The 15,085-nt window shown below is 41.4% G+C and overlaps 1 protein-coding gene across 1 annotated transcript; it reads left to right on the top strand.

The window, feature by feature from the left end:
- Nucleotides 1-4,933: 4,933 nt before the first annotated feature.
- LOC308372652 (alpha-N-acetylneuraminide alpha-2,8-sialyltransferase-like) lies at nucleotides 4,934-10,283 on the top strand (the record flags this gene model as incomplete). The annotated part of the gene is made up of 5 exons (XM_080847901.1): nucleotides 4,934-5,133; nucleotides 6,275-6,419; nucleotides 8,336-8,445; nucleotides 9,506-9,598; nucleotides 9,806-10,283. The coding sequence occupies 5 exons, from the start codon at nucleotides 4,934-4,936 to the stop codon at nucleotides 10,281-10,283; spliced, it is 1,026 nt and encodes a 341-aa protein (XP_080704027.1).
- Between the last annotated feature and the right edge of the window lie 4,802 nt (nucleotides 10,284-15,085).

Raw genomic sequence — 15,085 nt, 5'->3', positions numbered from 1 at the left:
TCCCGACAATTAAATTAATGTTTACATCCAACGCACCTGACCACTTTACATTGTGGTCTATAAGTAGCCTACATACCATCTTTGTAATCCCCTTCTTTGTATCTTCTTTCCATGTTTCCTTTGTGTAGTTTGTGGATTCCCTCGCTTAGCACTTGATGAAACTTGATAAACGTGTCAACTCGGAATTGAAACAGGGCTTATATTAAATCCAGAGAGGGCGGGGTTATAGAGAAACGAAACTTAACATTTTTCTTATCCAGTCACAAATACTTGTCAAATTAAATGTAAGAGGGGGTGTGACTCAATGGAACCATGGCAGCTGGATATCAAAATAGTCATGAAATGACTTAACTGCAATAACCCTTGTTTCAGAATTAATACATGCGACACGTTGGCTGACTCGACTTTTCTTTTTTACATTCCTCTTCCAGATTCCCTAATAAATCTGGCGACTCTCGAACGTCCCGAAAGTTTACCAACAGGTTCTCCTGGTTACAAGGATGACATGTAGTGACAAACTCTGCAGAAGGTGGGCAGTAAAGCTCCTTTCCTGTGTCTTCCTCTATTGTCTGTCTTCCACTATTTAGATTTGCGTGGAGTGGAGTCTTTGCCTCCGCCTTGTGACAGGACGCCTCAGGACAACTGTCTTCTACTATATATAGATTTTGATGAACAAAAAAAATTGGCAAACAATAAAGACAAAGATAATTAATGCATTGAAAAAACAATTGCATAGGCATGGTTAAGTAATGGCATTGACTGGAATTAGATTTAGATTATGATATGAGTCTCGTTCTCTCCCTTGGTGATCATCACTGAAAGAAAAAACCCTACCTTTGGATTTCCATCACTTTGACTGAGTCTCTGATAATTGGGATAAAATAATACCCTTTAGTGGCGAGTGGGGCGGCTTTGGTACACATATAGCCACAACATAGGAGGGATGCAGGTGTAGAGAAATTGCAGTGCCTTGGAAAGAGTCCTTAGCTGTGGTTGAACTCGGATTACGGTCAGTGTTGTCTACAGCTAGCCTGGCCATTACCAGCCTGTGACTCCATTTCAGCAGTGGTGACCACTTTACTGTGCAACTGTAGAGGGCAACACACTTTTCCCCTATGATAATGCCTGCAGATTGTGTTCCCCATCTGAGTTGACAGTTGAAGTACATGGCCATGGGATACACAAAGTCAAAGTCAATAAACTCTTTGACTTTGACACTTAAGCCCAGGTGTCCCAGTCGATCTACAAGTTCCTTTTTTCGTGGTTGGGCATTCAGCATCAGCCCTACGTATAAAGGTACTATAGTGTCTCCTATGTAGTACTGTGTCTGACAAATCCTGTGCCTTGTCCCCATTTGTACTTGACACTGTTGAAATTAACAATCTGAGCAATTGACAATGCTCCGGTTGATGTTGTCTCTGCCATCTGATTATTTATGCTGGGTCCCTCTTACAGCATATTCACGGGGGTCAGTAATAGCTGTGGAACAGAGTCCTCTTGGCATCTCTCAGGGAATCAATTAAAAGATTTGGCCTCACCAAATATGTGATGACGTACAATTTCTGCAACACGTGCAATGTGCATAACATCTTGGTGTTGCCCTGTTCACAGGCTTTGGCAGGAGCAATTCCAACATCATCTTCAAAGGCCATCAGGATTTGTATAAGCTTTCATATCAGTGAACTCAGCAAGGAGCCTTTCCTTCAGCTGGGAAGAGTGAACTCTGTTATCAATTTCCACTCTGAGCTGGGCAAGTTCAGCTTACTTGAAGACTGGATCTGTTTCCTTATCCTGCCTGGTCTCTTCGATATAAAGGACCAGCTCAGCAAACACAATTGCAGAGGCCGGTGTTACCTGTCTCTGGCAGTCATCATCAGGCGCGCTGGAACCTCTTTCATGCCGGGGGTGCTGTGACGTCTCCCCCCCCCCACTATAAAGTTGTCGTCCCCCCCCCCAACAATAATTGTAAACACAAATAAATAATTTTGAATAATATAGTAATATGAAATAAAAGCCCGCCAACACAAGCGGTGCTAATTATAAGCATAAAACAAAGTGTTTTTTAAGTGTTGAAAAATGATGATCCCCATGATCCCCTATTCCTCAAAGTGTTTTGGTTCACATGCTATTTCCAACGGGCGGGGCTACCAATTCTGGCCCGCCAGCGCTTTTTTGGGAAAAAGGAAGTTTCTTGATGATGTAGCAATCTGTGTTCGAAAGAAAAAGGGAGTTTCTTTTGTGGTTGATGCAGCAATCTGTCTTTATTCCAGTAAAGTGCGCAATCTTTTTTCCAGTAAAGTGAGCAATATTTATTCACGTAAAGTGCAGTAACGAAGCACGTTAAACATATCCCGGATTCAGCGTGCAGCTTGCAGATCTGAATAGGTCCAGACGACAACTTTTTCACTACTCTTTACTTCATTACTCTTTGAAATGTTACCATACATTGTCCCCCCCCCCTACAAAAATGGGATCATCACTTACAAGTATTGCCTATCGCCAATGAGAATCTAAACATGTAAACAGATCCAAAAAAATAAATGATCAACAACAACAAAACATACAACACGATCGATTATGTGGCATGTTCCAGATCTCGGCATAAATTATAAACGTCATTAACATTCACAACTCCTGTGAATCCACAATAAAGAATTCGAAAGTTTGGTCTTATTTTTGGCTTATTGCTAGTCATTGCGACAGTAATGCGTGGGTGGAAAGTAGAAGAAGGTGCTGCAGCATCTCCATCTTCTAACTAGTCGCATTTTTGCCAAAATACGTTTTTCTTCATCAGTTACAGTACCAACTTCAGCACACACACGTGAACCTCATATAGCAAGATCTCCATGTATGCCTGTGATAACTAAAAACTAGCAAACCCATTTGTTTAACATTTATTTTCTTCCCCAACGCAAAAATATGTATTAAACCGTTTAAATATATATTTAATACATAATAATGAGTAAGAGCTTATTTATTTTTCCGGGCCTGGAGCTATAGGGGGAGCTACAGCGCCCTCAGCACCCCCCTTCCCACGCCACTGGTCATCATGTATGTCATGGCTGGTCTTTCTTGCTCGATTGGAAAGACCTACAAGGCATTGGCCTAAAAACCTTTTTATTTAGAAAGGCATTTCCTACTTTTTTAAAAACGTTTTTATTTAAAGTTTTAATTGTATTAAACTGTGCTTTTGCTGAGAGCTGTTTTTAGCACTCTGAGATTCTGCTGGAATGAAGAGTGCTCTACAAATAAAATGAATTATTATTATTTATTATATTTAGCCTTAAGCGCCACCATGTCCTCTGCACTAAGTTTCCTTAAAAGATCTGTGTCTTTAAAAGTGAGATTGCACAACAATCATAAAAAGTGTTTCTGTTATGTTTTCTTAATTTTAGATATGGACTTAAATTGTATCTATTTACTTGTAAACCTACTTAGAGCATATGACAAATATGAACACAAGGTTTGTTGCAACAGTGAAGTAATATATCTCCAAATTAATTTGAACTTGGAGGTCACACCAACATGTCACTTGATAGCTGTAAGTAAATGGTTTTGATTTGTGAGAACAAAAAAAGATTCTGGGCTAATGTTGCATTACTGATTTAAATTTAGCATCACAAAATGTGTGATTCAATATGGAAATCATCCAAATCATATGTAACTTTATTGCTATCACAAATATTATGCCAATCATAGGCTACCATCTCGAATTTGTATTGATTTTAAATACGTTTTCTATGTATAAACTTCTATAAACTATGTATAATGACTAAATTTAACTAACTAGATCATCAACATCATATTATATCCCATAATAATAAGAAAATTGATCTGAAAACTCTTTTACCAACGGCCATCTTGAAAAATGGCTGCTACAGCCTCCATGTTGAAAATTCATGATGGCCTGATATCAACATTTTTGGCTATATGGGTACCAGTATTCACATTTTATCACAAAATGCACAATTGTTCAGGTTATCTTCCCCATATAAGAAAGTTTGTTTTTTAACATTTTATATTTTTTTATCATAATTATTTTGTTATTCAGTAGTCATTAGTACTCCTTCCTTCATTAGTCCTCTTCTTGCCTGTATTTATGAAGTTACATTTTTAGTGTCATACTGACTATATTGACATTGAGATGAGACATCTAACGTTAGAAAATGTAAACATATTGAGCTACATTGTCATACAAGTTGTCATTGACTTCAAAGCCTAAAATACTCGAAAGTGTCTGCAACGATGCAACATCTGACGACCACAAACTTTTCTGTAGTCTTTGTAACAATTCTCCTTGTCAACTGGTTCTTCCTTATCATCATTCGTTATATGTACTTCTTTTCTTTGCATCATCATTTGGTGGCGTGTGGGTGTGTGCTTGCGTGGAAGTCTGCCACAACTATCCTCCACCTTCTGCCTCTGTCATCTTCCCTTTCAAAAGTTTGAAATGTAGGCAGTGAAAGGTTAGAAAGTATAGAAAGTTATCTGCTAGGCTGGGAAATGTGGTGTTTTTTTTATCTGTTAACACGGAGCTGTTCAGTGTTTGAAGCAGGAGCGCTCATAATGAGACTGACTGATGTAACACCAAAAGACAGAAGTGAAACACATTCTGATTGGCTAGGGCAGGGGCACAACATTGTTAGGAGACTTTGAAACATCCTGCTCAGCACACACACCGAGATGCTTGATGAACCACCTCCATTGCTGCACGAGGCGACAGCAAGAAACTTCAGACCTACACATCCAGCCTACTGACTCCTGTTTATAAGTTCGAGACTTAGAGTAGTATTTCGGACACATCAGAAGCTACATCTGTTACCTTGTGCTTCTTGCTTGCAGTTGGAATATTGATTTTGGAGTTTGCCAGTGCTGTACTGGTACTCAGCTCACAACTAGAAGCTCGGTTTCCGGTTAGGCACATGGTTTCAGCATGGCTCCCTTCAGTTGCAGTCGAAAGGGCCTCCAGTTGGCGATAGTGCTGGCTGTTCTGGCCCTGTGCTGGTTTTGGATTCAGGACCGGAGGGTTGACTCGAGTAGGCGCAACAGTGTTGTGCTCTTGAGTAAAATAAATTCATCACTTCAGCTTCAGCCACAGTGGAGGAAGAACGTCACAAACAGCGAGGCACTCAGGTAGGGTCTAGTCACGAGTGACCATAGTGATGGAGGTGATTATATAACCCTGCCCAATGCGAATGCAAAGTGATGTCATACTGATGTCTTTAAGAAAGATTTTGTTAAGAATTACAATCCTCTCATTCTGTGGCTTCCAACCTCAGCTTTGTTGAACTTTTACCTGCACTGTGTGTGTGTGTGTGTGTGTGTGTGTGTGTGTGTGTGTGTGTGTGTGAGAAAGAGTGAGAGGAAGACAAAGAAACAAAGAGAGAGAGAGAGAGCCTATCCTCTCCTTTTAGCTATGTGACGGGGGTAATTGTTCTACATTCTACCTGCCTAAAAAGTATTGCGGAGACAGGTACACTTACATCGCAACTGCATTTCCTTAAAGGCATTAGCATTACAGGCTGTGCAAACCTATTAATAACCTACTATTATTTTTGAGTGCGCACTGATATGGAACGCTAAGGTAAATGTAAACAGGTCGTACAGTACCTTTATCGCTCAATAAAGCACACCCCGGGACTCACTCTCAACCAATTAGAATGATTGATTTCATCTACCCGTGTTATAAAAATTCTTAAGGAATGGTGCGAGGAACATGATGAATAACTAGTTCAAGGTTTTGCCATGGCCTCTTAATTCACCTGTTTAATCCACTGAAGTATCTGTGGCTTGTGGTGGAACACGTCTGATCAATGCAGGTTCCCCTCACAGGCCACCTTACAGGATTTAAAGGATCTGCTCCTAACCTTACCGGATTTAAAGGATCTGCTGCTAACCTTACAGGATTTAAAGGATCTCTCCTAACCTTACCGGATTTAAAGGATCTCTCCTAACCTTACAGGATTTAAAGGGTCTGCTCCTAACCTTACAGGATTTAAAGGATCTGCTGCTAACCTTACAGGATTTAAAGAATCTGCTCCTAACCTTACAGGATTTAAAGGATCTGCTCCTAACCGTACCGGATTTAAAGGATCTCTCCTAACCTTACAGGATTTAAAGAATCTGCTCTTAACATTTTGCTGCCAGCTACCAGAGGTCACCTTAAGAGGTCTTGTATTGTCAATGCCTTGGTATTGGACAGGTGGTGAAAATAATGTGGCTCATCAGTGTATATTACGTGTGTGTGTGTGTGTGTGTGTTTTGTCCCTGGCAGGAGGAGTTTGAAGGAGTGTTGTGATGCAGAGAGGCTGTTTGCAGTGACACAGCACAACGCTCCTCTTGGCTCCGTACTTCAGTTCGATTTGGACCGCTCCACCTCACACACTGTCGACGCACACACCTACTCGCTGTTTGTGAAGGTAAACTTGCTGCCACTCTCCTTTGGTTCCCTCTTGAAGGATTAACCTCTTTAGAAAAATTCCAGAGATTTTTGTGTGATCTTTTGAGGAGAGTGTATTTAGGCAAGGCAATTGTATTTATATAGCGCATTTCGTGCACAACTCAATGTGCTTTACATAAACAATAGCAGGTAAGACAATAAAGAATTAAAATTATAAAAAAATAAGTGTAAAGTGAAACAAGTACAAAGAAAATGCAAGTCATTTATGCAAATCATCCCACAATTACACTGTACAGATCTCAAATTTTCATTTAATTTATTACGTTCACTTGCATTCATTATTACATCATCAAATGTGACCTTCAGTTAGCAACATTCTCATCACAAATAAGTGATTGGATACCTCACAGGGTTAAGATTGATATAGTATTTTGGAAAGGGTATGAACGAATATTCTTCAAATCAAATCAAACTTTAGTACACAAACACTTCTAAAGAGACAAAGATTTTCCAGAGATACAACAGCAGGAAATGCAGGAAATGACTAACTAACAACACACCACATTCTTGCTCGTCAATGTCTTGTACAAGCATTGCTTTTCATGCCTAGAGTTCCCTGCAGAGTTTAACTGCTCAGGGGTATTTCCCTGAAACTACCGTACGAAAATGATAGAAAGACTACGTTTAAAACACTTTCTGTGGTTACCATGGTGGTTGCTGAATGATGCTTCTGGGAAACAGTACAGATCTGGTTAAAATATAACTGGGTTATACTATTGAACTCAACAAAGATGAAATACTTGTGCTCTGCAAGATAGAGGCTGCAAAAAGGCTGTAGAATATGTAGACTGTGAACAGCATCCTCGATACAGACATTTCCCCTCATCCAAAGTCCCCTAGTAAAAGGCTCCTTTCCAGCACCTGTGAGGAGATGCTCTTGTGTTGCTCAGAGTGTTGCGCCCCCTGCAGGACACATATGGCTCAAACAGGAGCCTACAGAGTCTTACAAACAAGGAAACCGAAGAGTACAACACTTGAGCTGGATGGCATGAGAACTTATTTGCCTGATCAAAGCTGATCAAAAGGAAAAGGTATTCTTTGCTTCTCTTGTTTTGAAAATGTGCCTCTCTTTCCAGATGTTTCTCCTAGTGAATCCTCCAGTCGCTTGAAGGATATGGTTTAAGAATAAGACCGTTAAATGTAATGATGCCAGTGAATGTGCTTGTACAACAGGGTGCCTCGTGAGACATGTTACTGCCATACATACTCAGTGGTGCTTCTGCCCTTTACAACAGAATAAAGACAGGAACCATCGGTCCACTCATTCAATTTTATTCAATTTTATTTATATAGCGCCAGAACAATACAATTGTCTCAAGGCGCTTTACAGAGCCCAGAGCCTGAACCCCCTTAGTGTAAGCACAATGGCAACAGGGGCAAGGAAAAACTCCCTGTTAGTCAGGAAGGAACCTTAAGCAGAACCACAGCACATAAGGGGGGACCCATCAGCGTTCCTCTCTCTTGCTCCGGCATCACCATTGATTGCCCTCTGTCTCCTCATAGTCTGGCTCCACCATTAGTAATAGGGGTGGGGGGGGGAAATCAATTATTCGATTTTTCTCGATTCTATCTAGAACGATTCAGTCTCGATTCAGAAAAATTCATTATCGATTTTGTAATTTTTTGTTTACACATCCATTTTATGTTGAAATGCAAGCTGCATCGATTATTGAGTTGTTCATAGAAAGTCAAAATTGTGACAAGGAAAAGCTTCTTCTCCAATAAAAAAAATAGAGAAGGTAATTCATCTGATACACTTTAATTATCAAAAACAAGATTTTTTTTTTAGGAATTAGAATCCTGCCAACCTCAGGCTGCCAACCTCAGCTTTGTTGAACTGTGTTTGTGTGTGTGTGTGTGTGTGTGTGTGTGTAGGAGCCTCCCCTGCCTCGTCGCCTGAGGTCCTGTGCAGTGGTTGGGAATGGGGGCATCCTGAAGAACAGTGGCTGTGGCCAAGAGATCGACCGAGCTCAGTTCATCATCAGGTACTACGAGTCTACACACACACACTCTCTTTCTCATACACACACACACACACACCACCTCCACCATCAGAGAGGTCGGAAGCCAGCCTTCCTCACCAGCTTGTTAAGTTTCAGTTTGTGTTAATGTTACCCCCCCCCCCCCCCCCCCCGAACAAACGCCAAAAACGAGGACACTGACTACTACAGACTGGTAGAACATCTGCAGCAGCCTATTACACACTTCGAAAGACCTGTGCTGCATCAGGAAGAATCCTTTCTGTAGCGGGCCTCAGTGTTGTCATTCGAGCCCAGTTTGTTGTTTATGTGAACACCCAGGAACATGACATGTAGTTGGGAACACCGCCTCAACCTCCTCCCCCCTCACCACCAGCTCCTTGGTCTTCCCGATGTTATGCTGGAGGTGATTGGGGTCACACAAGCCTACAAAGCTCTCCACCAGACCTCTCTATTCCGCCTCGTTGTCGTCTGTGATGTAGCTGATGAACTTCTGTAGGTGGCACGTACTCAAATTGAAGCGGAAGGCGGCGGTGTAGAGGGTGAACAGGAAAGGTGACAGTTCAGTTACTTGGGGGGCACTGGTGTTATATATAGGGGAGCCTATCACGGGTGAGCAGAAAAGTGCTGTGTGCGTAGATGGACGCTAAATTACAAAGGCTACTGGGATTGTGTAGGGCTACACTAAAAACACGCTAAGTACAAGTGAGGTGTAGCTCTGTAGGCTAGCAGATACTATTAGGGTGACCAGACGTCCTCTTTTACCCGGACATGTCCTCTTTTCGAGACCTAAAAACTGTGTCTGGCAGGGATTCCAAAATCATCCGGGATTTTGCCTCGTCGGATATTTGTGTTTCTCTGGGTCTTTCACAAACTAGTAATTACGTCCTTACAAGTTTTGGAAAGGGTATCTCCAGGCAAGACCCTATCAATCCCCTATGGAGCATGGCCAGACCCTATCTATTCAGGAAGGGAATTTGGGTTTGGTTTGACCAGGCTACACACCCAATGCCTGTTCTTTCCCCCGTGTGTTTATGTGCGTGTGTGTGTGTGTGTTTGTGGATAGGTGCAATCTTCCTCCCTTGACTACAGACTTTGTTCAAGATTCCGGCAAAAGGACACACATTGTGACAGCGAACCCAAGCATCATAGACAATAGGTAGATAGACTTACACACACATACACTCGCTCATGCTCTCTCTCTTTCTCTCTATTGCACAGCATAAACACGAGTTTACTGGAGCACAACATATTAACAAGATTTGTTTTGTCAGTACTTTAATGTTTTCTATTCTATTCTATTCTATACAAACATACATTATGAACACAAAAACTTTATCTGTGTGTGTGTGTTTGTTTGTATGAGGTTCAAGGATCTGAACGGTTCCAAGCTATTGGAGTGCTTGAGTATGTATGACAGAAGCTTCATCTACATGCCGGCCTTCTCTTCAAGTATCGGCACAGAGCCCTCCTTTTGGGCCGCTCAAACAGTTGCTAATGCTTCAGCCAATCAGACAGTCCTGTTCGCCCACCCGAAGTTCCTGCGGCATGTCAGTGCCTTCTGGGCGGCCCGGGATGTCAGCGCTGGGCGTCTCACCACCGGTCTCTTCATGGTGACCCTCGCCCTCTCCCTCTGCGACCAGGTGGACGTCTACGGCTTCTGGCCCTTTTCACACGGACCGGACAACAAGCCGCTCTCTCATCATTACTATGACGACGCACCTCCCAACAGTTACCACGCGATGCCGCAGGAGTTTCTGCAACTGTGGCAGCTTCATAAGAGCGGAGTCCTTCGAATGCAGCTGGGAAACTGTCGAGGCGCTGAACATGAACTGAGTCATTGACTACTACTGCAACGGACGCAGTAATGATGTCACAGTCACTCCAATGATGCCTTTAACCTATTCTTAGGTCCTACACTTGCAGCAACATTTTGCCGGTTTTTACCATTTCTTGTTTAAGTAGTAGCTTGCATTTTCAAAGTCCTGATGGTACATGGTCATTGTTACGCTTCGGCCGGCTCGTGACCGAAACGATAACATTTGGAGGCAGACAACGGTTTTCTTACAAAAATAACGCATATTTATTTAGTCCATACAATCCTTATCTCAATGGCGATGTGTCTAGGGGTTTTGACGTCTGTATGCTGACGTAGTCAGCTCAAGAGAGAGAGAGAGACAGGTGTCCAATGGTCCGTTTTATACTCCACACATCCCCAGGTGTGGATAATCAGTCCATCAATGGCACTCGTCATCCCCACGGTTGCCTGCAGGCCACGCATGGCCACTGCAATGTCTGTAGGGGCGCAGGGGGTCGTAACAGTCATGTTCAATTAGAGCCAGTATTATTTCGGATGTAAACACAGATGGCCTCAGAAAACACTGTTAAAAAGATGCACCCATGGGAAATTTCACCTGCATCACATTGATGGATCTTTGTAAGACTGTCACAGAGTGCAACTCCTCTACCTCATGTATTGACCCTGTACCTAAAGCTTTTTTTAAGCGGGGGTTCGACAGGGTTTCAAGTCATGTCCTGAAGATTATAAATACATCTCATCAAACAGGCATCTTCCCATATGCCTTCAAAACAGCTGTTGTAAAACCCTTACTAAAGAAACCCAACCTAGATGGTAATGCATTGACTATAAGCCGATTTCCAATCTTCCATTCATTAGTAAAATACTTGAAAAGATAATTTCAGTGCAAATTAACTCCTCTCTTAAAGAAAACAATATCCTGGAGACATTTCAATCAGGCTTTAGAACATGCCACAGCATTGAAACTGCTGTTACTAAAGAATTCAACGACCTCAGACTAAATTTGGATGCAAATAAGGTCTCAATCCTTGTCCGTTGCATTGTTCTGCATTGTTTTGTATGAAAGGTTCTATACAAATAAAGTTTTATATTTTTATTATGATTATTATTTGAAGGAGAGATGAACAAAACTGCCATTCCCACTAGCCTCCATTCTTTTTTGAGAGTAAAAAACCCCCCACCTTAACCCAATCCATGTCGGTGAGAAAAGACACAGAAACGCTTTTTAGCACAATGGCACCAAATGTCACTCAAATACATCAGTGTAAACTACCTTTAATGAGTGTCAGGTGTGTTGTTCTTGGTTTTTGCCAAGCAAGTCCTGCTGTTATAGTTGTCTAAATACGTCTGGAGTCTAATTTTTGAGAAAAAAAGGTCAGTAATAGCCAGTTAGGCACTGTTTTGTTTCCTGCCATCCTAACTAAAATATGCATGCACCATGTCAGCCACCCATACCTAAACATAACAATACTAAATGCTAAAAAATATTACCATACACTGTAGAAATGGTGAATTACACACACACACACATAAACACACACACAGACACACACACACACACACACACACACACACACACACACGCACACACACAATGGTGTGTACATGAAGCAGTTTTGCAACAACAAGTGTCATGAGGCCCGTGTGCAGAGGTGAGTGTTTTGTAAGGTCAAACAGAAAGGCCTTTTCTCCGGGATGAGACTTGTTTTCGAAAACGGCCTCAGGTGCAGGCTGGTGGAGACAGCCAAGCATTCATAGAGGGGTCTCGGGATAAGAGATGCAGACCAGGAAGTCCAGGACAAGCGAAGCCTCCCAAAAAGTTGTAAACAGGCTCTTTGCAACATTGGCAAGGACACCAACCTGCTCTCACAAGTCACCATTGTCCTAAAATGGTTCTCCACAACAAGTAAGCGAAAATATTCTGATTGGCTGAGCTTAGAATAAATGTATGGGTTTGAGAGAGCATTCTGATTGGTTCAACTTGGATACGTTTTATTTTTTTTGATTGGTTCAATTTGGATACGTTTTAGGCTTTTGATTGGAAAAGCAAAGTGACTTAATAGGCCATTTAAAAAGTTAGTGCACTTTTAGACTACCTAAATGTATCTCCTTATCTGTTTCCCAAATTGATGTCTACAAACAAATATGTTGTCTCTCCCTAATAGCATGATGACCAATTGCTGATGGATGTGGAAACAATGCTCCTCACCACCACTACTCCTCATCTACGCATATGGACAGGCAAACTCTACCCACTCACTCTGTCTTTTCTTTCTCTCCTAGTCTATCCCATACCCTATGCTACCATTTATGCAATATACGTATATTATTGCAACCACAGACATGTTTTTCTGTTCCTACTCTCCTTATCCCTGTAAAAGTAACCCTTTGAGCACAGTGTATACACACTAAACTGTTTTGGTATGTATCATGTCCTGATGTGTCTGTATATACAGCCGCGGAAAAAATTAAGAGACCACTTCAAAATTATCAGTTTCTCTGGTTTTACTATTTATTGGTATGTTTTAAAGTAAAATGTACATTTTAGTTTTATTCTATAACCTACTGGCAACATTCCTACCAAATTTCAAATAAAAATATTGTCATTTAGATCATTTATTTGCAGAAAAATGACAATTGGTCAAAAAAGCAAAAAAGATGCAGTGTCTTCAGATCTCGAATAATGCAAAGAAAACAAGCTCATATTCATTTTTAAACTACACAATACTAATGCTTACACTTAGGAAGAGTTCAGAAATCAATATTTGGTGGAATAACCTTGATTTAAAATCACAACTTTCACTTGTCTTGGCATGCTCTCCACCAGTCTTTCACATTGCGGTTGGGTGACTTTATGCTACTCCTGGCGCAAGAATTCAAGCAGCTTGGCTTCTTTTCATGGCTTGTGACCATCCATCTTCCTCTTGATCACATTTCAGAGGTTTTTTATGGGATTCAGGTCTCGAAATTGGGCTGGCCATGACAGGGTCCTGATCTGGTGGTACTCCATCCACACCTTTACTGGCCTAGCTGTGTGGCATGGAGCATTGCCCTGCTGGAAAAAACACTTCTCAGAGTTGGGGAACATTGTCTGAGCAAAAGGAAGCAAGTTTTTCTTCCGGGACAACGTTGTACTTTGCCTGGCTGAGGTTTGTAAAAGACCATAAGGATTGAAAAAGCGGACTGGAGGTTCTTCTAAGTTCGTCTTCTCTGATGAGTCTGATTTCACAGTAGGTGCAAGACTCTCTGGCTTGTAGGCCTCTCCAGGTCTCCGTCTAACCATCAGACGACCATGTGTTGGGCAAAGCTGAAAATTGGACTCATCAGAGAAGACGAACTAGAAGACCCTCCAGTCCGCTTTTTTCAATCCTTATGGTCTTTTACAAACCTCAGCCAGGCAAAGTACAACGTTGTCCCGGAAGAAAAACTTGCTTCCTTTTGCTCTGACAATGTTCCCCAACTCTGAGAAATGTTTTTTTCCAGCAGGGCAATGCTCCATGCCACACAGCCAGGCCAGTAAAGGTGTGGATGGAGTACCACCAGATCAGGACCCTGTCATGGCCAGCCCAATTTCGAGACCTGAATCCCATAAAAAACCTCTGAAATGTGATCAAGAGGAAGATGGATGGTCACAAGCCATGAAAAGAAGCCGAGCTGCTTGAATTCTTGCGCCAGGAGTTGCGTAAAGTCACCCAACCGCAATGTGAAAGACTGGTGGAGAGCATGCCAAGACACACGAAAGTTGTGATTTTAAATCAAGGTTATTCCACCAAATATTGATTTCTGAACTCTTCCTAAGTGTAATCATTAGTATTGTGTAGTTTAAAAATGAATATGAGCTTGTTTTCTTTGCATTATTCGAGATCTGAAGACACTGCACCTTTTTTGCTATTTTGACCAATTGTCATTTTTCTGCAAATAAATGATCTAAATGACAATATTTTTATTTGAAATTTGGTAGGAATGTTGCCAGTAGGTTATAGAATAAAACAAAAATGTACATTTTACTTTAACACATACCAATAAATAGTAAAACCAGAGAAACTGATAATTTTGAAGTGGTCTCTTAATTTTTTCCGCGGCTGTATATTATGTACCAAATGCATGCTGTTTGGTTCCTGTCTTTATTCTGTGGTAAAGGGCAGAAGCACCACTGAGTATGTATGGCAGTACATTAATATAATATCGCTATATAAATACAATTTAAATGAATTAATATCTCTTTAAATAAATCCATTAATCACTGTGGTGTAAGGAGCGCAAACCCCAGCGGAGATGAACTGATGGACCTGTGGTTACTCACCTCTGGCTGAGTGGGCTATTGCAAGTAAGCTTAGTCAGCTGTGTTAATGTTCCTCTGGTTGTTTGTTAGTGGAAGAAACGTTTTAGTAGTGTGTTTAAATTATTTTTGTTCAGTGTGCTTGGTGATGATATGTGACCTTATTTTGTTATCTTATTTGGAGACATGCAATATTCAATATGCAATATTAAAAAGTAGATTTTCAAAGCCCCCCCTTTGACTTCAGCTTATAGGCTACCCGTTATTGCAGCGACAATGATGTTTGTTCAAATGACCAACTAAAGAGGTATTATAAGCCTATGGCCTAGTCTTAACTCATACATGAAGTCCAGAAGATTGTAAGCAGTGGAAGAAGTTGCCAGGAGAGGGGAGAAATGACATCACTCACTCGCGCCAAGCTGAAACTTATGCCTGATCTCATAAGTGATAAGTTGCGCCTTTGCTGCAGGATATGATTTTTCCTTAGCTCGTGCTACGTGTCCGCCCTCTAGTGCGTGTGTGCATCTGTCCTGTCCCGGTTTCCACCA

The sequence above is a fragment of the Sprattus sprattus genome (genome assembly GCF_963457725.1).
Source record: "Sprattus sprattus genome assembly, chromosome: 11".
NCBI classification, from domain to species: Eukaryota; Metazoa; Chordata; class Actinopteri; order Clupeiformes; family Clupeidae; genus Sprattus; species Sprattus sprattus.
The sequence above is the reverse complement of the archived record's forward strand: the minus strand, read 5'-3'. Positions and strand labels throughout refer to the sequence as shown.